Below are 25,118 nucleotides of genomic sequence, written 5' to 3' on the forward strand. Positions count from 1 at the left end.
GGAATCTTGTGGAAAAATTACCTCTTTCTCTCTGTAGTTGTGAAAAAGTCTTTGATCAGGTTAGACAAGAAGTCTGAAAATCAAATACCTTCAATTTTCTTTTCAGGCCAAATCCTAAAACTGAGATAATAAAGTTGTTATCAATCCATAGCTACCAGCAACTAGCCCAGAGTTTAGATGATGGGGAAATCATGTCTGACCAAGCTGGTAACCTTCTATGATGAGATAACTGGCTTGGTGGGTGAAGGGAGAGCAGTGGATGTTGCATATCTTGACTTAAATAAGGTTTTGGTGCTCTCTCCCATGACATCCCCGTAGACAAACCAATAAAGGATGGACCAGATAAGTGGAAAGTGAGCTGGATTGAAACTGGCTGCACTGCCAGGCTTAAAGGGTTGTGATCAGCAGCACAAAGTCCAGCTGGAGGTGTGGTGGTGTGCTCCCCTGTTTTATATCAATAAAATATATTGTTGCTTCTCTTTTGCAAGTGAAGTACATCACTCTTTCCGTGACAGGAGGGCAGTGACAAGTGGTGTGCCCCAGAGATCAATACTAAGACCAGTCCTGTTCAACATCTTCATTAATGAGCTGGATGATGGGACAGAGTGCACCCCAGCTGTTTGCAAATGATACAAAAGCGGGAGGAGTGGCTGATACACCAGAGGGTTGGGCCATCATTCAGAGAATCCTTGGTGGGCTGGAGAAATGGGCTGACAGGAACCCCAGGCAGTTCAACACGGGGAAATGCAGAGTTCTGCGCCTAGGGGCGGACAACCCCCAGCACCAGTATAGGCTGTGGGCCGACCAACTGGAAAGCAGCTTTGCAGAGAAGGACCTGGGGATCCTGGTGGACAAGTTGAGCATGAGACAGCAACATGCCCTTGCAGCAAAGGCAGCCAACAGCATCCTGGGCTGCATTGCTAGCAGATCAAGGGAGGTGATTCTTCCCCTCTGCTCAACCTGGTGAGGCCACATTTGGGATGCTGTGTCCAGTTCTGCACTCCCCAGTGCAAGAGAGAGATGAACTTACTGGAGAGGCTCCAGTATGGTGTAGGGTTTGGAGCATCTACCATGTGAGGAGAGGCTGGCAGAGCTGGGGTTGTTCAGCCTGGACCTGAGAAGGCTCAGGGGGATCTTGTCAATGTGTGTAAATACCTGATGGAGGTGGAGGTTAAAGAAGCTGGAACCAGACTCTTCTCAGTGTTGTCCAGGGAATGGACAAGATGCAACAGGCACAAACTGAAATTCAATAAATTTTATTTAAATGGAAGAAAAAAACCCCTTGTTTATGGTGAGTGTGGTCAAGCACTGGGACAGGTTGCCCAGAGATGTTGTGGAGTCTGCATCTTTGGAGATCCTCCGAATCTGAGTGGACACAGCATGACCAGCCTGCTTTAGCAGCTCTGCGTTGAGCAGCGGGATTGGACTAGGCCATCTCCAGTGGCCACCCCAACTATTCTGTGCTTCTGTGTGATTCTATGATGGCAAATAAATTGCTATGAATACATCTTTGTTCCAATACAGTAGAATTAGCATGTCTGTCTTCCTTGACATTTATTCTGAAAAACCTCTAAAAATTTTATGCCCTCAAATCATCTCCTACTGTATATTTCAGATCATCTATTATATATTTATGGTCATAAACAGATTTCAAAAATGTTTTTACTACTTTTTATTTCTGCTGAAACAGCTGAGGGGGGTCAGAGGAAATATACTCTTCCTTTTGCCCATCAAAAGGCATTTCCTGCTGAACTCCAGTCCCTTATTCATAGGTAAATCCAGTGATGCATATAGAGGTAGAGAGCTACCCATGAGCTCCTGAACTGAAGGTAACAGGGATCCTATAGCACTGTATTAAATCACTGCTCAACCTGTACAGCTGATCATAAATAGTGAAAAGAAGAATCTAGTCTGAATTTCAGATTTGGGATTACATTTTCAGAGACGTAGACTGAAATCTTGAATTTTGAGCACACTTGATATAAAGTAATTCCAAGTAAAATATTCCAAAAAACAAAATTCCTGTTCAGAAAAGAACAACAACTTTTGATAAGGTGCCACCTCTCTCTCAGAGATAACCGTAGTTTTAACAACTGTTTTATTGCCATGTTTTGCAATGTTATGGCAATCTAACAATATTTGGGATATATTTTTAAAAGTCTACTTACTGGGATTGGGTGTTACGTTGGAATTTCAGCGCTTATTAAAGAAACAAGTACTTCAGCCCTTAAAATTCCTGGAATCTGATAACTTGCAAATTGTATTGTGAGATGACATTTCTTTTTTAAAAAAAATCAGATCTGAATGTTAACAAGCAAAACAAATCATTTGAGATACATTTGCACTTACATGGTGATCTGCCAGCCATGCAACTCCAGGCTAGTGCTCCCAGCCTTTAACAAAAGAACTTTTTCCTTTCCCTCATGCTACTCGTACACCCCGCAGTTCTGCTATTTTCCCCTATCCTCCTCAGCACCTAATGAGCAGAGGGGCCCTGAAAACAGAGGTGTCAAAGAGCCTGACGCTGCCTATTGTCCTCTCTGTGTGCTGTGACCACTGTCCCTGCCTCCCGATGCACTTTACCTGTTGGGAACCAATGCAACAAAAATTCATCTGCCAAACAAATGGGGGGACAGCTGCACTACAGGATTGACTCTTGGCATTAGCACTGAAGGTTTCAAAGGCCAGATTCTACCATGAGTTTGGTGCTAAGCATGTCCTCGGTGGGCTCCTACCACCGCGTGTCCATATGGCAGTGTCTTCATTGGCATTACACAGCTGGGTTACAGCGAGTAGAAAGCAACTTTCCTTTGTTGTCTACGCATGAAAAAAGAAAACTGAACTGCAGCAGTACATCACTATAAGGAAACTTCAGAGTAAGATGAAACAGAGAGGGACAGGATTGGGGTTAGAAAGTGACGCAAGGAAAGGCAGGCAGCTACCACGCCCTGGAGAAGTGCTATAATGTCATTGAACACCGGGGGGCAACCAAGCACCCAGCCTTCGGGGAGGAGAGCACTTCATCCATAGAAAGGCAGCAGCCCCATTCCCTCTCCTCCTTGGAGCAGACATAGCCTTTGATAATTACCCTTTCAAAAAGCAACCAATTGTTTAGAAAAGGTCGCAGATATCTCTCCCTGAAAATAACAGGCAGGATCTGCTTATCTGAGTCTACTGTGCAATCCAGAGTGGAAAGCACTGAATTTTTTTTTCCCAATACTGCAAGCACTTACCTGGAGCCACGCAAAGCAATACTCTCTGGTTTGATGTCTCTGCACGATGTGAAGTCATTATCTTTAATACACAGGTAAAATATTAATACATGGGGAGGTAAAAAGTTCATTTCCAAGAAGAAACTTTAGGAAATACAACTGATTAACACACCTTGTGTACCTAAAGGAGCAATGTATGAAACTGAATACACCACAGAAGGCAACAGAATTACAAATCACTTTTCACAGTTTAGTCTTGGGCAAGTGGCCCCAAACATTTGCTGCTTAAATATACAAAGAAGGAGCAGCTAGGGAATAAGAAATGAATACTGGAAACTTAGAGGGAAAAGTTTTGTTTTATAGATAATTTTTTATAGCTTTATCATGCCAAAAATCATTTGAAGACATTTTACAGCAGATACTTCCACCCTTTTCCTCCATGAAGCAATCCCTCTACAGTTCAGAAATACCAAATGTCATCATTGCCACATCTCCTAATTACACTATTCTCCCTATTTTTGACATGCTGCAGGGACTGGTACCGATTCATAAGCACCGATGCTAAAGCTGTGAGTTCTGCCAAGGCAAAGACATTTGTGATTCGTCCTGACTCATGTACTTTATCTGGAAGAATAGTGACTCCCACAAACCACCCGAGTTGCTTGTTTTCAAGGAAGTCAAAGAAACTTAATGAGATCACTGTGAAAGGCAGAATGAATATTGGAAAAAAAAACAGTTGTGACGTTACTAACACTGCAAGTCCTCTAAACAAGAGAACCAACATTTCCTTGAATGGTTTGCTTGCATGAGATGCCTGCTTGTTAAATGGGAATAAGGGGCAGGCATTCGTAAGAGAAAGAAAAAGGAAAAGTGTCATGAAGATAAGATGGCAGATTTGTTTCCTGCCTCATTTCATTCAGCCATGACTAGTTCTGTTAAAGTGGGACGGAGGAGGGGTTGGTTATCTCAAGACATCTCGTCTTCATCTAAAAGTGTCATTTGCATGAACACGATATAGAGAAGATCTTTATTTATTTGGTTTTATATATATGGAAATAAAACCAGAAGAGAAAGTTCAGACCCAGGGTACTTCTAACTTTGAAACTCACATCATTGCACTAAAAGCTGATATTAAGTACAATAACTGATCATATTGATAACTCAAATCCTGAACTAATGTAAAAGGACAGAAAAGGTGGAACTTCTCAAATTAGTAGCACCACAGTACAGTTCTTCAATGCCTTTAATATCTTTAACATTTTAGTATTTCTATTGCTGAAAGACATACTTATGTTATCCCTTCTCATGGATTAGTAACATTTTACGTTGTTTTCAGTAACACCTGAAATACATTTTCGACTTCAGAATGAGCACCATCATAATTTTTCTGTTTTAAACACCTTTTTTCAAATTGTACATAGTTTTTTGTCTGCTTGCTATTTTTGATGAAGACCCATTAAGAAAGATATTATTTTGAAGTCTTAGAAACAAGTTTAGGAAGTTTTTATGGAGAGATTTCCAAAGAAAAACTGACTCTATTCTGTTCTGTGTTCTGTAGCATGCAGTGACTTTTAAAAGGAAAGATCACGAGAAAGACGATAAAGTGAGTTCTTGAAACAGTTTTCTCTGAATAAATTTGTAAATAAAAGCATTGATACATGTGATGGTCACATCTCTCTCCTGTCTGTGGGTTCACAATTCTTGTTATGTTGCTACAGATCTACAGTCACTCCATGAGCCTGAATCAATGCCAGCTTTCTCTTTGTGTAACAGAGGAGAGAGAGCACTGACCATTCAAATTTTAATGTTCTGATGGCGTTAAACCTTCAAAGAAAATATTGACAAAGACATAGGTAAACATTGCAAAGTCCTTTCCCAGCCTCACGCTGGAATCGGAGCTTTATGTCCTCAGCTCCTGGAGCACGGGTTTACATGGTACTTCAAGTCCTGCAGTCCTATAAAACCAGATCACCTCCTCCTTTCTCTGTTTTTATGGCTCCACAGAAGCCTCGCTCTTCCCTTAAAAATTCCTCCTCCCAGGAGATATTGAGTTAATGGAAGTTAGTGATGTTAACAATGGCATAAAGCGAATTGAGAAGACAACCATCCTTCATTTTCTGGCCTTCTCCTGTTTGTCCCGGTTGAGACCCTTGTAGTCCAGCCATCTCAGTACCTACAAAGTGTTTCAAGCACAGTCCAGGGGCTCAGTCTTCCAAGCTTTTCTCTTCCATGAGTGTGACATAAGGGGGATTCATGAAGAGCCACAAATTGAAAGAAACCATAAAATGTGGCTTTTTCATAAGGCAGGATGAAGGAACTGTGAAGAAAGGTAAGGTTTGCCATGCACTGAGCCCCATTCTGGGTCTACAATGGAGACACAATCATCAACAAGAAAAGGTAGCTGAGGCTGCCATGGACGTGTTATAATTAATAAAAGTTTGCCTAAGGGAAAATTGTTTTTCCTGAGAATAAATGACTCACTCTGCTCTTGAAAACATACAAAAAGGATGAAGTTGGTGCATCTCCACAGAAGCACCTTATGCTCAAATCTAACCATTTATTTGTGGTGGTGTCAGTTCGCATCATGCAGAGCTTCTAAGAGCTGATCAGCTCCACAGTGCATTTGACTGGACAGTGTTGATTACACATCTGCAACATTTTAAAAGAAACCAAACAAACACCATACCTGGCAACAGCCTCTTTGTGTCACTGTTCATTACCAATATTGCATTAGCAGATGGCTTCATGTGGCTTAGCATATAACATAGCAAATGGATATGACAGTTTTCAGGACAGAGGAAGCACAACATAAATACAGCATATCACTTTCACAAACACAGGATTTTCAAAACTCTGGCAATATTATAAAAATAAGCTTCATATGCAATTAAATACAAATAACTGGACTTACAGTATTGTACAGTATTTACCGTAGAATAATTCTTGATAGTGCTTTGCCGAGCTGAATTTATTTACAATAGTCTGTAAAGAGCAAATACCATTTCACTCAAAGCTAGATGCATGAAGGAAAATAGAGAAAAGAGAGATGCTTCTTTAAGCTAAATACTGTCATATCCAATGTCAAAATTTAAGTGGCTTACAACCATTCATAAAATTCTTGTTTTGGCGAAGTTTGTTTTTTCAGTTACAGTATCAAAGAGGCAAGCTTTTTAAGAAGGAAGAAATGGCAGCTGTTTCCCATAGACAGATTGTTTAGGTGCCTACACATGGATTTGCAGAGCAGCCTTAGGCAGACTTTCATGACAAGCTCAGTCAGTACTTTCATTTCATTCATGCAGAAGCAGCAGGATCCAGTATAAAATAATTACTTTACAGTTATGCTTTTAAACAATAGGCTTCAATCTTTTTTATATTCCAATCATCTTTCACACCCAAATCTGCTTTTGAGTGTAGCTGGGAATTAACTGATCCAATTTAACAGTACTACTAGTCATAACACAATTGCACCCCGCATGGCCTCTGACACCTGTTTGATCCTCCTGCAGCTTTTGACTACCAGAGGGAATAGCCCCAAACTTAAGATACTTGAAAAACAAGGCAAAGAACAACCTTCTTCCTAACTCTGTCTGTTTTTATTTCTTCTTCAATTTATCACATACTTCGTCTATTAACTTCCACAAATTGGTAATGAGGAGTTTCGTAATGACTCCTAGTGTAGGGCATCAAGATACCACGGGCATACACACCATCATGTGTAATAGCGTGTTAATACACTGAGGTCAGCAGGAATGAAGTAATAAAGCAGTCAAAATATAGAAGCTTTCAATCTGAGGCATTAGGCAACCAGTTTTATCAAGTCTCCCTTTCGTAAAGCTCTGGAATTGCAACTGCACCGAGGAGGTAAGAGAGGAGGACATGCCAGCAGCGTCAGCACGGCAGCAGCACCAGTGCTACTGACTCAGAAAGAAAATGATCCCCTAGTGAGATTTCTTCCAACCACTTCACACAGTCCTACTCCACATATCGAACACAAAAAGCAACAAAGCAGCAGCCGATCAGTGCCACTGTAGATGCCGAAATCACAGTGACGGCACTGCCAGCAACACTAACCAAGAGCCCCAGGCCCACACCGAGAATGATCTGGGCCAGCTGGACCATGCAGGTGAGAGCAGCACAGTCAATGCCCTTCCCTCGCCCGTGCTCACCAGCTTGTTCCCCATCCTGCAGCTTCAGGCTCTGCAAATAAACACAAAACAAAACCCAGTGAAATGAGACAGCACCGATAACGTGCAGCTCTCAGCCAATGCACTGTCACGACCCCCAGGTGCAGCAAGACAGGCCAATAGCTCTCTGCTTCCTTTCTGTTTTTTTCTGCTTGTGCCACAGAGGTTACGGAATTCAAACAGAGATTTTACAAGTGATAATGAGTTTTCCAAGCTCCTCCTAAATTGTCCCGTTTCTCCCATCCACAATTTTTCCCTCTATCCCTTCTCTCAAGGAACGAATTGAAACTTGATCAGAAAAATTAGCCGTTTCCTTGAAGTTCAGGTCTATTTGAGCCCTGGAAAACTGTCATTTCACAGTACAGGTCACCCCGTCATGGATAATTTAGCTCCAACTCTCATGGTTGAAGGAGAGCCTCAAAGGGATGTTAAGATGAGTCATCCTATGTGCCACACACGTACAGATCATAATTCATTATAATGGAGCACTGTGCTCTGAAGTTACGCCTCAAAGCACATAAAGGAGTTCAGTACTAAAATCTAAATGTAATGCTTTTATTGCTGGGGGAAAAAAATAATCTGAAAACAAATGTCCAGACTAGGATTCTTCTACATTACAGAAGACCATTATTAACTACCGATTATCTGTATACCTGCTATGATATATATAGCAGGGCAAAAGCCTTCATTTATTATATACAAGCATCTCATACATAAGCACCCTGTGAGGGTAGTTGATCACTGGAACAGGTTGACCAGAGGGTTTGTGGAGTCTGCATCCTTGGAAATATTCAAACCAGACTGGACATGACCCTGGGCAACCTGCTCCGGGTGGCCCTGCTTGAGCAGGAGAGTTGGACTATATGATCTCTGGAGGTCCCTTCTAACTTCAGCTGCCCTGTGATTCCCACCAGGAAGGAACTATTCTGTTTTGTTGGGAAATTACATGATAGTTTACATATTTATTGTTCTTCTTGCATAGACTGTTGAATGGAGAAGCTTGTATTGTAACAAACAAGAGGTTTCCATGATGTAGGCTAGCTGTGCTGTTGTCTTCTGGTATCCAAACACTCTCGGCCATTAAGATGCTTTTTACTTTTTGCAAGACCTATTACATTGCCTTTGAGCTGTTACCACACAAAGCTCAAAAGTACTGGAGACAGTCTCTTCCTAATCTAGTAGACAAAATTGAATTTGGATCCTAGGGGACAGCAGCATGGAACAGGAGTTGAAATGGCAGCATTTTAAAACCCAGCACATGATTTTGGTAGAACGCATAGTGAGAAGAAAATGTCTGCTCTTTGTTCTGGAATGATACAGTCCTTTCACCTGAAGTATCTCCAATTCTAGACACAATTTTTTTGGAATTAAATCTATTTTGCTGGGCTGTGCCCAGTGTTCCTATGTTCCAGTAGTTCTGACCACAATTATATGAATGTGTAAATGAATGCAATCTTGCACTTGATGTTTCCTCTTTATTTTTTCTATCTTGTACATTATATAAGATTTGAGCTAAACCTAATTCTGTTAATATCAGATCTAACATAGAATTAGATATCATTTAACATCTGGCATAGCAAGTACCATACACCAAACAAGAAACAATTGGTTGTCTTACAAGTAACATTTGAATATATTAGCCTATTAAATATAAAGTCCATGCCTACTCAGCATATTTTATTTCACTTCTGTCTTGGAACAGCTCTGAGTCAGAGCTAGACTACAATTTTGCCTTTACTCCCTCTCTGTGAGTTGGCTGGCCCGAGGTTAGGAGTGTGATCTCACTCTAAACTGGGTTCGTTCCCTGTCCTTTGTTATATCTTTCTAAAACTCTTCATCATGATTGTTCTCTGTTGGAAGGAAAAGAGAAATTAACTGAAAAATTAGGAATCAGATCTATTAAATACTTATCCACGTTCATAGAATCATAGAATCATAGAATCACTAAGGTTGGAAAAGACCTCTAAGATCATCGAGTCCAACCATCGACCCAACACCACCATGCCCACTAAACCATGTCCCTAAGCGCCTCATCTACACGTCTTTTAAATACCTCCAGGGATGGGGACTCCACCACTTCCCTGGGCAGCCTCTTCCAATGTTTAACCACTCTTTCAGTAAAGAAATTTTTCCTCACATCCAATCTAAACCTCCCCTGGCACAACTTGAGGCCATTTCCTCTCGTCCTATCACTTCTTACTTGGGAGAAGAGACCGACACCCACCTCGCTACAACCTCCTTTCAGGGAGTTGTAGAGAGCGATGAGGTCTCCCCTCAGCCTCCTTTTCTCCAGGCTAAACAACCCCAGTTCCCTCAGCCGCTCCTCAGAAGACTTGTTCTCCAGACCCCTCACCAGCCTCATTGCCCTTCTCTGGACACGCTCCAGCACCTCGACGTCCTTCTTGTAGTGAGGGGCCCAAAACTGAACACAGTATTCGAGGTGTGGCCTCACCAGTGCCGAGTAGAGGGGCACGATCGCTTCCCTACTCCGGCTGGCCACACTATTTCTGATACAGGCCAGGATGCCATTGGCCTTCTTGGCCGCCTGGGCACACTGCCGGCTCATGTTCAGCCGGCTGTCAACCAGCACCCCCAGGTCCTTTTCCAACAGGCAGCTTTCCAGCCACTCTTCCCCAAGCCTGTAGTGCTGCATGGGGTTGTTGTGGCCAAAGTGCAGGACCCAGCACTTGGCCTTGTTGAATCTCATACAGTTGGCCTTGGCCCATCGATCCAGCCTGTCCAGGTCCCTCTGCAGAGCCTTCCTACCCTCGAGCAGATCAACACTCCCGCCCAACTTGGTGTCGTCTGCAAACTTACTGAGGGTGCACTCGATCCCCTCATCCAGATCATTGATAAAGATATTGAACAAGACCGGCCCCAAAACTGAGCCCTGGGGAACACTGCTCGTGACCGGCCGCCAACTGGATGTAACTCCATTCACCACAACTCTCTGGGCCCGGCCGTCCAGCCAGTTTTTGACCCAGTGCAGAGTACACCTGTCTAAGCCGTGAGCTGCCAGCTTCTCGAGGAGAATGCTGTGGGAGATGGTGTCAAAGGCCTTACTGAAGTCCAGGTAGACCACATCCACAGCCTTTCCCTCATCCACTAGGCGGGTCACCTGGTCATAGAAGGAGATCGGGTTGGTCAGGCAGGACCTGCCTCTCATGAACCCGTGCTGGCTGGGCCTGATCCCCTGGTTGTCCCGCTCATGCCTTGTGAGCGCCCTCAAGATGAACCACTCCATAATCTTCCCCGGCACCGAGGTCAGGCTGACAGGCCTGTAGTTCCCTGGATCCTCCTTCCGGCCCTTCTTGTAGATGGGCGTCACATTGGCAAGCCTCCAGTCGTCCGGGACCTCCCCCGTTAACCAGGACTGCTGATAAATGATGGAGAGTGGCTTGGCGAGCTCTTCCGCCAGCTCCCTCAGCACTCTCGGGTGGATCCCATCCGGCCCCATAGACTTGTGAGTGTCCAGGTGGTGTAGCAGGTCATTGACTGCTTCCTCTTGGATTATGGGGGGTTCATCCTGCTCGCCATCCCTGTCTTCCAGCTCAGGGGGCTGAGTACCCTGAGGATAACTGGTCTGCCTGTGAAAGACTGAGGCAAAGAAGGCATTGAGTACCTCAGCCTTTTTCTCATCCTTGGTGACAATGTTCCCCCCCGCATCCAATAAAGGATGGAGATTCTCCTTGGCTCTCTTCTTGTTATTAATATATTTGTAAAAACTTTTTTTGTTGTCTTTAACGACAGCGGCCAGATTGCGTTCTAGCTGGGCTTTTGCCTTTCTCATTTCTTCTCTGCATGACCTAACGAGATCCCTGTACTCTTCTTGAGTCGCCTGCCCCTTCTTCCACAAGTGGTAAACTCTCCTTTTTTCCCTGAGTCCCAGCAAGAGCTCCCCGTTCAGCCAGGCTGGTCGTCTTCCCTGACGCCCATTCTTCTTATGGCGTATGGGGACAGCCTGCTCCTGCACCTTTAAGACTTCCTTCTTGAAGATCGTCCAGCCTTCCTGGACCCCTTTGCCCTTCAGGACTGTCTCCCAAGGCACTCTCTCAACTGGCGTCCTGAACAGGCCAAAGTCCGCCCTCTGGAAGTCCATGGTTGCGGTTTTGCTGCCCCCCCTCCTTACTTCACCAAGAATCGAGAATTCTACCATTTCATGGTCGCTAAGCCCAAGACGGCCTCCGACCACCACATCTCCCACCAGTCCTTCTCTGTTTGTAAACAGCAGGTCGAGGCACCTCCCCTGGTAGGCTCCCTTACCAGCTGTGTCAGGAAGTTGTCTTCCACACACTCCAGGAAACTCCTAGACTGCCTCCTCTCTGCCGTGTTGTATTTCCAGCAGACGTCCGGGAAGTTGAAGTCCCCCACGAGAACAAGGGCTAGCGATTGAGAGACTTCTGCCAGCCGCTTGTAGAATGCTTCATCTGCCTCTTCATCCTGGTTGGGTGGTCTGTAACAGACTCCCAGCAGGATATCTGCCTCGTTGGCCTTCCCCCTCATCCTTACCCATAAACACTCGACCGTATCATCATCACAATCTTTGGCTCTACAGGGCCACCCCACCGCCTCTCCTTCCTCATTGAGATATCCTCCTAGGATTCAATAGAATAATTAAGAGTTTTCTTGTATTCATCATTCAGATGGTGATGCTTAAAAGTTGTACAGAACAGTAGGACATGTTCTCAGGGACTTGATCTAGACCTGTGCTGGTCTCAACTATGTTTCTACGTTGTTTTTCAATGGTTCAACATTTCCTTTACTAATTTCTTCAAATGTCTCCAGATATAATGAGAACTTTTCCTAAGTCCTCCCAACTCTCCCAACTTTCCTTAATCCTTCTTGTTTCCAGCTCTCTCACTAGCTTAAGAGACTTGAGAGAACTTTTCCATTAAAGAGCTCAACACTTAACAAGACATGAAGATCCTGCTGTGCCCAGTACCATGATATAAGGAATGCAAACTTTTCCAGATTTTCCTTGGAAACAGGATTTCATGCAGTGGAGGACCGAAAACCAACGCCAGATATTTAGAGAGACAATGAGAACGTGGTTTATAATTTAATACTGGACTATATAAACCTGTTTGTACTTGAATTTCATATCTTTATGAAATTTTATATCTTTATTAGCTAACAGCTTTTGTAACACTTTGCAGTTAACTAAGACTTCTGCCAGCCTTTACAGTGTGGTTATCAACCTTAGGAACACAGAAGTCAATTCCTCAGCTAGTACAGCTGGAAGGAAGGATATAAGGAAGCTTGAAGGCAACACGAAGTGGAGCCCTATTATCTGCTTACTGCCTGAACACATACTGCGATTGGCTTTGTTTCAGCTGTGATGATAATTAATTATTTGTCTTGCTGCAGGACTGTTTGGAGAGTTTGGAGCTGGGACTTTAACTCTCCCTGTCAGAAACTTTCCATTCATAACATGTGTCATCATAAATAGTTTGAAATTAAAATTAAAAGCTGCTCACCAGTTCTATCCAGTTTTCTTCCAAAATAGACTAAACAGACCCAGACAGATATAAACTTACCATTCCTTAGACATTGAACTCACCTCTTCTTCCCTGTGATACTCTGCAATGAGGTGGAATGGCACTGTGTACAGTGTGCTGGACATGACACCAAAGAGGGAACATAGAGCCAGAGTGGAATAGACATTAGGAAACAAGCCAATTAATCCAGTACCCAATCCAAAAAGTAGGTATCCAATGAAATAAAGTCCCTTTAATCCTATGTACGGCAGAAGGATTTTCTGCAGGTCTGTGAAAAGAAAGTGAAAATGCTGATAAGACTAAACTAAAACAGGTCACATTTCATCAGGGAGTTCCTTTAAAGGGTTTTATTTTGTAAAATGCAATGGAGATAATCTTACTGATTTTGGAAGTTGCCTCAAATTATTGTGGGTATAAACTTGCCAAAGAATACTTGCTTTCTCTGGGGATAGTCTTATTCTGGCATAGCCAACTCCAGAGAAGAAGTAGTTAACAACCATTCTGGAAGAACTGCCCTCACTGACAACCTCAGACATTTCCGCTGTTTGATTATAATGCGAACATTTGGCATCAACCTCTGTCTGAGCTGAGAAAGGCGCTACAGAAATGCCTGTAGTTAAGCTCCAAAGGGAAAAAGATTTCCCTCAAGCCTCTTTTAGATGCTCAATTCAGCCCCCAAAATGCTACTCATTTGAGTTTTCAGATTGCAAGTAGGTTTTTTTAATTCTTAGTAAGAGCTATGGTGAAATCTACCTGGGGAACTGTGCTAGCATATTTACAAATAGTTTTGGAGAGCAAGGTTCATGCTTCTGACAAGAACTTCTACTGCATTGTGAAAAAGTTGTTTTTTATAATCTCCAGATGGGGAGAGGCCATCAGAGGGACCTTCAAGAACCTACAGCTACAGAGCACTGCTAGGTGAAAGAGCATCTCAGAATGATGCCCATGGCATCCATTTTAGTCTGGCATTTAAATTCAGGATGATTTTCAGTGTTCAGGGTCAGTTCACATGCAGAACAATGCCTTACTCCCAAAGTGACCCCTCATCATGTGGTCAGGAACTGTTCGTGTTAAGATACAAGTTTCTAACAATGCTGAGAATGTAACATTTCTTAAAGTTTTACTGTGGAAAAAACCCAGTTAATTTGGCATCACTTTATTTTTTTAAACAATGGCAAATAGTGAACAGTTTAAATACTGTTTCAAAACACAGTGTTGGAGTACAATCCTGGGTACTTACAAGAATAGGCTGATGAAGAAATTGCATTGATGCACAGCCCCCAGCATCCCACCTCTACTCCTGTTTTGTAAGTGAGGTAAAGTGTGGAGTTATGAGGTGCATAAGGACTACCCTGGTATACAACCTAAAAGAGACCACAAAGATCACAGAAGGCAAGGATGGACTGCATGTATATAATGGGGATGTATATAATACCTCTTTCTTATGGGAACATGGGACTCAACACAGGGCCTCATCCCTGGTAGGGGAGATAATTAGCACCCAAGAAATCTGTTAAGCAGTGCCCTGACCATCCCTTCACAGTTGGTTTCACACTCATTTCTCCCAGATTTTCACATCCCAGGCTCCTCCTCATTTATTACCCTCTACCTTTTCCTGGACTGTCTACTCTACACTGATTCAGTTGCTCTTTTTTCCTTTGGGTGTCTTATTTCCCACTCTTCTTCTTTCTCCACTTCTGCCTTCTTGCCTTAGCCTTTCTTTCCCTAATTTATCTATTTTTTTTTTTTTTTCTCTTTCAGGCTTACCCCAACACACTCATTTTTCTACCCAGTAATTGTCTTATTCAGTTCCTTATCTAGGCAAGCAAAACTTTTTCTTTTAGTTGTTCATATACACTGCAGGAAAAAACCCTCCCTCCCGCCTACAGAGACAAAAAAGGGCAAGTAAATGGGAATACTGGGTGGAAACCACAGAAAAAAGTAAGTGACAATGAGAGGATTTGGGCCGGGAGCATATTTGTAGCCTGGAGGAAAGGAGGCAGACAGGATCGTATAGGCAAGAATCACTGGCAGGGACATACAGCCTTACTGCCTGGGAATGGCGTGGAAAAGGGAGCACTGGGCATCACGAAGGCAAATAATTGCTGGTAGAAGGGACTCAGGGAAGGGTTTAAAGAGGTATGGCAGGGACAGCCAGATTCAAGGAGACAAGAGCTTTCAGCTACCAAGTAGCTCACTGTGTGCAAAGAGCTGCAGAGCCTGAGGCCAGGGAGGTTGCAGTGCAGGTGAACCGCCTTGTGCCAACAGTGCCCACGCACCAGGATAAGGCCAGCTGCATCCAAGCAACATCAGCATTACTTTAGTTAGGAAACCTGTCCATCTCGGAGCGGCTGCAAAGCCAAAGCAGAGAATGGATGTGTTTGGAACAGCTCCGAGAGCTTCATTTGGAACAGTTAAATAGACAGCAATAGCCTTACAAATACTAAAAAGTTTTCCCCAAAGATCCAACAGACTGGCTCAGAACGAGGGCCTGAGATCAATTAGCTGTTTTACAAAACTCTTGTTGAGCCCTCCAGATAGATACAACTGGCTCTGCCACCACTGTCATTTCTACAGGATTATAATACTGTCTCCTTTCTTTTTGGCGGAGGAGGATATGCTATGAGGAAAGAGAGCGAGAGGATTTTATGCTTTTACCTGTCCCATGAAATCCGTGAAGAAGAGCATGTTGGACAGGAAAGCCATCCATCCAAAGAGGTGGCTCACACACAGATAGCGATAGTGGGATGGCATGCTTAAAAGGGTCTTCAAGAGTGATTTAAGGGTCATCCGCCTTTGATCCTAAAAGCAAGTATTTAACAATAATACTGTATTATTGCCCTGAAGGCTAATAAAATAGCTGACAGCAATGAAGAAGGCCTCAGCATATTTTCATTGCTAAACTTCCAAAGTTTTTTATTTTTTGCTAGGAAGGGTTGTTTGGGTACTGAATGTCCTTCAATATATATTTGATTTGTAGAGCTATTGCCTAATAAAGTCATCTGAAAGATTCACAGAGACTCTGGGAGAGCTGGGGTATATCAGCAAGGATGTAACATTTCTCGCTGTTATAATAAGTAGGATTATTATTTACTTGTAGAACCAAGTGAAAATTTTCTGCCAAAACAGATTCAGTGGAGTTTCAAAAAAACCAAAACCAGAAACAAAAACAATTTCTTTATAGAGACAATCAGCTTTACATTGAAAATTTAAAGCTGCCACGGAAAAAATGAAACTCAAAATACTTCCTGAGAATTAAAATATTATCAGTTGTGGAATACGGCACTTCTGAGACCTCGTTGCCATTCCCTACTATGTGCTAAATTTCCTAGAAAACTTCACTTCTTCTGGTGTATCATAAGATTTCCACTATCTACTGTCCTCCCCTCCATGAAGCAGGGAGAGACCGTGATACATCACAGGAGGTGCAGCACTACTCAGAATCCTAGCACCCAGAGAATGTGAGCTCCAGCACCTGAACACCTCATCCCATGGGAGAAATAACTCATTTCAAAATCAGGTGCTGGTTAACAAATCTCACTGATGGGGAAAAACAAAATTTCTCACCACCTTCAATGCCCCACCTTATCTCCCTCCTCCTTGTCTGAGCCCTATGCCCAAAAACTCTCTCTCAGTTTCTTTTCCAGCCACATTCATCAGATCACTTGTGTCACTTGAATTTTTTTTAGTGCTGTAGGTATGCTTGATGTCAGGCATTTGCAATACACAATTCTTACTGCTTTAAAGCTCCTGCATGGTTCTTTGCTTTTAAAGAAAGAAAGATATTATTTTATCTGTGCATGATGGAACATTTCCAATTTTCTCTAGTGATGTTTGGAGGCAACAGTGTTGGGAGAGACGGTAAGGGAAGCTGTATGGTCATGAAATGTGGAAGAACTGTAAAGTTATGTTCATTACTGGAAAGCTAAATTTTGTCTTCAATTTGCTGTAAGATAATGACATTTTTTCCTTCCTTCAGTGTTCTACTTACTTTTCACATTTCTGCTTTCCTTTGAACTGCTTATGCTGCAAGCTACTCTATGAATAATCACCACATATAAAGTTGGAAAATACTTTGCTCCAGTGGGAGGTTTTTAATCCTCATGGGAATGCCAAAATTCAAGTTGCTGACTTTCACCTTGAACTGCATATTGTCCAAATCCCTTGGAATTTCTCTTGGCATCACTGTCTTTTTTTAAACAGGGTAAGCTTTGTATTCTTCTACAGTTATAAAAAACCCCCAAAAAATCTGCTCTCATTAGTGACTCATTAGTGTTATTTCAAGGATAATTACTATTGTTTGACTTGGCTTATTTAATTTGTTCAACTCTTCCACACAGTTCTTTAAAACAGCCTTTCCAATCAAAGTGTTAACATAAGGTCAGGCAACTACGAAGGACACTGCTGTAATTACAAACAATAATTTGACAGCTAGATAGAAATGCTTGCTTTCTATTCAGATATTTTAGAGAGTGGAAATGGAAACTGAAAAGTTTAATGCACATGTTCAATACACACCAACACACAAACCCCACACTAATTTAGATGTGCTGAAGTTTGACTCTGTTTAAGTGCCTTGTCCTTCAAAAGCTCACAATACCCAATCATTTTCTTTACAAAATCACTACAACTCAAGGCCTAAGATGATTCATAAGGATACAGAGGAATCAATGTAACTTGGGGTTTATGGCAGTAGATCCTGAGTAATTGGGCACCAAACTGAAGAACAAAAGACGAATCACTTCGGATGTCTGTTCATACTGTAACAGGTCAAATATCATTAATAATCATGGTAACGATTAGCATGTAAGAGCACAGTCCTTAATTTAGAAGATAGAGGGCCTTGATGCCTGCAGCAAAAAAAGAGATACAGAAAAACAGGAAGCCAAACCATTTCTTCAAGGAAGCAATTACAGTAACGCATGAACTCAGAAAACATGTGCCACAAGAGACAGACCATTAAGACAGTGAGTGTGTAGAACTTACACATGCCCAGGCACACCAAAGAAACACAAGGCAGATCAAAGCACTGTGAGCCTCTGATGGGCTGTCCAGCTGAAAATATAGAGAGGAGGGCAACAGCACAAGCTGGCCCACAGTGAACGCCAGAGCTTCACCTCGGGTGTCAGACGTTACTGATTCAGTGGAATTAGTTCTTGCCAAGGTAGAGGCTACCCCAATCCATAGTCTGCTCCCCTTGCTTTCACTGCATCTGCTTTCTTCTTCTTCATTTACCTTCCTTTCTTTAGAGCCCACATGGGCCAAGCAGTCAGTGACACTCAGCATCTCTGACAATCTGGAGGATGCTCAGAGCGAACAGTGCTGGTGAAGAATGCTGGCTGCTCAAGTTGGCCTACGGTGGGGAAACAGGGACAGCATCGCAGTGTGCTAGCCATATTCTCCCTACAAACTGTTGCTTTGCTGTCTGCCCCTCTCTGTGTTTGTCTGGCATTCTCATGAGGCAGTGTTCATCTTTTATTCTACCTTTGTGTTGTATCTGGTGTAACAATATTTTTCTTCAGGTTAGGAATACCAAGTGCTATTATAATGCAAATGATAAATAGTAAAAGATAATAAATCCTTTTTATTTGTAGCTTAAACATGAGCTTACATTTCTAACTTATAACCATATGCACATTCTCAGTATTTTTGACCTGATTTATCAAGGCCTGTATCAGGGATAGATATACATAACACCAAGAGATCAGAAGTGAAATTAAAACAACAAACACCTGTTTCATCACTTATTGTTACACTAGAAGCCAAACATGTACATTAGCCTTTGCTTACCTAGGGTACCATGAGAGTGCAGTGACGATTCCTAGCACTAAAAGCCAACAACAAAACAGTAAAAACTGTTATCTGTCCCCAAGACCATTCTAGAAATGTGCTCTCCAGATATTTTTCAGATAGATTCACCTTTTCCTAGTTGCCTTAGATTGAAGCAATCTCTCACAAAAATGCAGCAGAAACAAAATAACAATGGTGATTTGAAAATACTCGCTATTCTCTCCCACCTGAAAGTTCTGCCAAAGACACAGCTACAACATCACTTCAAAACAAAATGAAAACTCTGGAAGTGAGGTAGCATTGTTGTAGAAGTAGCAGCTTTAAACACATCAGTACTGTCAATAAATCCTCAATGAAATGTTGAGCAGCAGCATAACTGGAATGTTTACCAGACCAGGGAACAAACACTTCGTATGTCCTGCCTATGTAAGTGTGTGGACTTCAATAGAGTTACAGATTTGTATCAGATTAATGGTCTGGTGTCCTCGTCAGCAACGGGGTGTTAATTCTGTCAGGACTAAAGGACAAAGTACATCCTCTTGACAAAATTCACGAGGAGGATATCAAGAGACTGACACAGAGCAGAAACCTGAACCTGGTTCTCCCTTATCCCTGCCAATTGTTGAAAGCATCAGGACTAGTCTGTCTCATCCCTCTTGCTGGGACTTTATAAATAAAAAAAGGGAAAAGCAAGCAGGCTTTCTACTGACCCTGTGTGCTAGTGGAGGATTCTTTTTCTGTGTGTGTGAAAGGGCTCCATTCCAAATAGTCAGCATTAGCTAATTAAAGGGTCTCCAAGGACGGAACGATATGGGTTACAAAATCATCTCTGCACTTACCTCTGTATGTGACATAACAGCGCATTTCCCTGGTTTAGCTGCAGCCTTTATTTCAGTACATGTTGATTTTAAGTAGCCATTCTTGATTTCCTCCTCTATGGAGCTATATTTATAGGATTCAGTCACTTCCAACAAGATCTTTGTCTCTTCATTTTTGTATCTGAGTGGAACTTCAGGAATACTGCGCAGATGTACGGTAAGACAGACTAGGAAAACCAAGGCTGCGAAGAAGAAAATCACCTGGAACTCCGATGCCAAGGAATATCCTAGTACAGTTTGACCCCAATCCATAGCACCTGTCAGGTAGCCCAGGGCTCCTCCCAAACCTATGGGGGGGGGGAAAAAGGAGAAAAAAGATCTACTGGCATTGATAAAGTAAACAAACAGTACACAATACCCTCAACGTGATTCTCCACTAGAAATGACTTTCCAGATATTACTCATGAAAAATAGGAATACTGAGCTAACCACATACATGAGCAGTTACCAAAACATTTCTCAAAAAATCTCCTCAGCTCTGGTGGACAGAGGTCTCCAAAAAATGCCTGAACATATAGCAACATGGGCCTCCATCTCTTTTCTTGAATCTTTGAGGCTTTATTTTCTTTGAAACAGTGAGTAATACAAAATAAAGTTCTACTGAAATTTATGGGTTTTTTAAAACTTCACAGCACATTCTTTTAATTATACTGAGACTATCTATAGTTTTGACTTTGTAAAATGCATTTTATATAGCTGAATCTAAACAGAAATACTGTCTCCATGTGAAATTTAAAGAAAAGGAAATAAAACCCAAAGCATTGCTTTGTAGTTATCACAATCCAAGTACCTCACCACTTGGAAAAGAAAACAAAAAGGATCAAATACGAATGTGTAATTCCGTTTACTGATTTTCTCAGAAAAGTTAGAATAAAAGGTAAAATGAGAATGCTACCTTGTGTCTTGAGGTTAATAAAACCAGTGTTCAATCCAATTTTTTAAAAATTTCTTCTTTTTGTTATTAGCACACACAGTTTCAGAAGCACAAGAAAGTGCACACTGTTACATACAGTACAGAGCTCTGGTAGGGGAAGCAGCTTTGTGGAGTCCTGACCCCTTGTTAACCGGGTGGCTCTGCAGGACGTGGGAGTTAAGCAGGATAGGAGCATCTGAAGGACTTTGAAGTATTTCTACTCTTCTGCTTAGGAGAACTGAAGACAATGTATGGCAGAACCATTCTGTCTAACAAAAAGTAACAGAGGTAACAGGACCTGCATTTGCTTCACCTGCAAAACATGGGATTTTGATTTCATTTTGGGCTTTCTGTACTTTGTCTCAGTGGTCATAAGCCTCATAACTGCAAAGCTATTGAGTTTCATGTTCAAACCTTAAACTGAAGACAAACTGGAGAGCAAAATATTGGAGATACTTAGTATAAAAAGAAGTAACTAAATAGGGGAACAAAATAATACCTAAAACAGAAGCTAGAAAAGAAACTGAAAGATTGCTGTCTGTGTCTAATAGGGATAGAACAAGGAATGATGATTATAAATTGTAGGGAATGGATATTAAGATTAGATTTTAGGGAGAACTGTCTAACAACAAGGCCGGTGAAGTGCTGGAACAGACTGCCTTGGGAGGGCTGCAGAACCTCTATCACGGGAGGATTTCAAGAACAGGCTAGGTGATTACCCATCAGGAAGGGTTAAGGTACCGATGATCTTGCTATGGAGGGCACAGGGTGCTGGACTAAATAATGCAATCTGTTCCAGTCTTATTTGATGTGATTTGTCCCACATCCCTTTTCACAGCTCAGCACACAAATGAATCAGCTAAATCTGTAGCTCCAAATTTGGAAATCAATTCTTTTTATTATCATCCAAGGAAAAACTGCAACAGGAGTTCTGCTGAAGGCAAGAAGATACATAGAGACTCCCTCCCCTCTCTGTCCAAACACGTGATTGTTAAAAGCTTTATCTGTCAGTTTCTAATGGATCATACTGATTTCACTCCCCTGTGGCTCTAAGGTTCCCTTATAATCTGTGTTCCTGGACACAGCTATTTTGTATGTCCAAAATCGGCCTGTTGCAAATAGCTACTACTCCTCCCTCCTCGACTAGAGTAACTGCCACTGAATCTATGTGCCTCTGCTCTTGGTACGGCTCAGTACCCACAAAAATCTGCATCAACAGATTGCATGACTTCTCATCTAGTCTGCTTTTTGCCTAGTCCTTTCACAGTGACTGCTCCCGGACACAGCAGGGAGCTCCTCCTGATTAACATTACAGGTACACAGCCTTGCGTGTCTTCCCTGTGCATTTTCTCAATGCAGGGCTCACATAGTACAGGTTTCCTTCTGTACAGAAGGTTTCCTTCTGTAACTCAGCAACATTCGAACATGTGTAAAGGCAAATGAAGCTCTTACTTCGCTTGCAAGAGCCTGAACTGAACCACTTGGGCTTATTTTGTGGAAGTTGTGAAGCTCTGAATTTTTTACAGAACTATTTCTATACAGGAAGGCAGCACATATTGGAGCACTGCTGAAGAATGGAAATCAACTATACTGGTTTGTGCAGCTCTTGTTCTACGTCACATGCTGAGTAAAAAATGTTATTTTTATGTGCTATGGCAAGGAAACAAGTTACATCCCTTAATTTTGGCTTCACCAAAAACTTGGAAAAAATCAGAACAAGCTGAATAAATATGATTTCACTTTTTAAAATAATTAATTGCTCTTACTTAAATCATGGCTATGTTGCTGTAAATATTTATGCCTGCAGCCTTCTCCAGCAGAACTCCTGTAGCAGCAATCACAAGTTGCTGTTCTCTGGAGTAGTGAAAACCCGGCAACAAAAGACTCGTGACTGAAGCACGGGGTCAGATGATCAGTTCATTCAAGATTAGAAACACAGTAAGAATAAAATCCATGCAATTACCTTCCCCTCCTTCGAGAGGTAGGGAGGAAAGTAAGGGATCCGAGTACCTGTAAAGAGAGCGTGGTAATGCAGACCCTTCTCTTTATCCTGATGAGAGCAGACATCAAATAAATATGCTTTGATGGGACCATCAATAAAATCAGCTGCAAAATCAAAAAGCACTACTCCCAGCATGGTAATGACTATTGCCCATGTCCGCCGATTGTCTCTCTCACCGATGAAAGCTACAAAAAGAAAAACACCCTCATTCTGACAGCAACAGTGCCATATTCTGCAAAACCACATTTTGTCTCTCCCGATACCTCCAAATCTAAACAATGTTTAAAATTAAACAATTAAGAAATTAAACAATGCAAGGGAGAGCAGTGACACCAGAATCACATCAGAGAAGCAGGGTAACCGAGTCTGTGTAGCGCTGAGCTGTGCTAGGCTGACTTACTGCCTTGGGTCAGCGCAAGCTCAGGGTACTCCAAGCTCCACAATCAAGAGCATCACTAGACTTAATCTACTCCTTCGCACCTCCCTGGCATGCTCTGGTAGCCTAACACACATGCATTTTGTAGTACTTTTTTGTTTTATTCTATTTGTCCCACCCTTCCATTGTTTTAGATAATCAAGAGTTGACTGTAACACCTCTTTTTCAGCAAATGGATACAAGTATATTCAACACCAATAATGTGCAGGAAGAGAGAGTCAATCAATCCATAAAAACACACACCTCCCCCCTCTGCCAAGTCATAATGACAGCAACAACTTTCCATCAAGATTTGGGAAGTTACATCTCAAGCTGAAATATAGCAGTATCTAGGGGTGTCACTCCTATTCGATTTTGCATATTCCAGGTGCAGCACAGTTTCCAAGGAGTTACAGATTTCTATTATTCACCAGCATAACACAGTCCCGAGTCAAGCCAGTGCTGCAATAATTAAAGATATGTATTTTGAATGCTAATCCATCTAAAATAGGGATTAACAGACATTCAGTTTGGATGTGTATTACATCACACAAACAATATTGATCATTTAACTTAACAAGGTAGATGTTAGTTTGTAAAAACTTCTCTGGCCCTAAGCAGTGCTTTACTTGTATGAACTGATCAGGCAACCACACCAACATACAACATACTGTAATCACATGCAGAAACTACAGAACACTATGTACAGGGTACATAACATGCAGCGTTATGCTTGAATGTATATGAAGATTTCAGTGTTCCCCAGCTCTTTCAATGCAGCTGGGTAACTTGATACCCAATTTTAACAGTCCATTTTAGCAGGGAAAAAAGGAACCCCTCTTTTCTTTCTGATTCAAAAGGCTACGATGAGTTTTGTCTGTCAGCACAGCATATGCCCCTCACTCACCTGAGATCATCACGTCCCCATTGAGGTACAAAGCCATGCCTAACAGCATTATGATGCCCAGACCCAGAATGTAAGGTCGCCTCCTGCCCCAGCTACAGGTGCAGTGATCACTGGCTGAACCTACCACGGGCTGCAGCACGAAGCCCAGGATAGGGCTGATGAGCCACACCAGGCTGTAGAGGTTCTTGGGCAGCCCTACACTGAGCAGTACCGGCGTGACAAAGGCGGCCTCCACGGCATAGCAGAACTCCCGGCCGAACATCGCCATGCTGTGCATGACCAGCCTTCCCACCACTCGCTTCCTTGGCACCACTGCTCCAGATGTCGTCACAGACTGCAGCAGAGCCTCCTCCTTCTCTCTGGTGCTGTCCATGTCAGCCTTGGTCACCTCAGAAGCGGGTGGAAGAGCCCCGTGGAAACTCTCTTTTGTTAAGGTCATCGCTCTGGCTACGCGCAGCGCTCTGGCAAGTTGGTGCTGCCTGCCCTGGCTGACATGGAGCCCAGATCATATGCCGGGTGGGATCAGCCTGTGCTGGGGGAGGGACTCACATACTTTCATGGCTCTGCGATCACAAGTTATGAAAGGAAGGGGGCGGGGAAGCATGTGTTAATATTAGCAGATCTGAGCTCTTGGGCGTCTGCAAAGCTCCCAACTATCTACAACTAAAGAACTACTGTTTAAGCACAAAACACACATATAACGGGAACGTACATCACATGGGCGAAGCGCAAGATTAGCGTGACACAAAGCTATTCCTCTTGTTGCTGTAAGACAGCGGTGATACCAAGAAACTAGAGCCATCATCTTTCCATTCAGCAAACAACATGAGCAGCAGATGGAGTGCTGATTTCCTGTTGATCGAACGAGGGGAAAAGAATCTGTAATATATATCCACAAAAGGATTTCAATGCACTTCATGAAGGTAAGTGATCCTACCTATTGCCCTAGAGTGTTAGTGGCAGATAAAAAGCTTGACAGAAGTCTGCCAAACAGCAACTGGTGAATATTTTTTTGTATCTATCTGCTGTGTGCCACCCTCAATACCACTGATTATTTTCTTGGTTTCTGAGAAACAAAGGATATCAGGATCACTTAGGTTTTTTTTAAACAGTCTTACCTGCCAAAAGAAGGCCTTAAAAGAAATCTGTAGTGACATACCAAAACTGTGCCTTTCAGGTTAGCCACCTCAGTCAGGCAGCTGATACAACCTATGATCACAGAATCATAGCATAGTTTGGGTTGGAAGGGACCTCTAAAGGTCATCTAGTCCAACCACCCTGCCATGGGCAGGGACATCTTCAACTAGATCGGGTTGCTC

General features: G+C 42.5%; 1 protein-coding gene across 1 annotated transcript; it reads right to left on the minus strand.

Annotated features, from left to right (window-relative positions):
- Positions 1-7,184: 7,184 nt before the first annotated feature.
- Positions 7,185-24,238, minus strand: SLC45A2 (solute carrier family 45 member 2). The gene is made up of 7 exons (XM_076362499.1): positions 23,800-24,238; positions 22,486-22,662; positions 19,524-19,849; positions 15,553-15,696; positions 14,135-14,258; positions 12,957-13,162; positions 7,185-7,409 (listed from the first exon to the last, which is right to left on the minus strand). The coding sequence occupies exons 1-7, from the start codon at positions 24,236-24,238 to the stop codon at positions 7,185-7,187; spliced, it is 1,641 nt and encodes a 546-aa protein (XP_076218614.1).
- Positions 24,239-25,118: the final 880 nt, after the last annotated feature.

The sequence above is a fragment of the Aptenodytes patagonicus genome, chromosome Z (assembly GCF_965638725.1).
Source record: "Aptenodytes patagonicus chromosome Z, bAptPat1.pri.cur, whole genome shotgun sequence".
Lineage (NCBI taxonomy): Eukaryota > Metazoa > Chordata > Aves > Sphenisciformes > Spheniscidae > Aptenodytes > Aptenodytes patagonicus.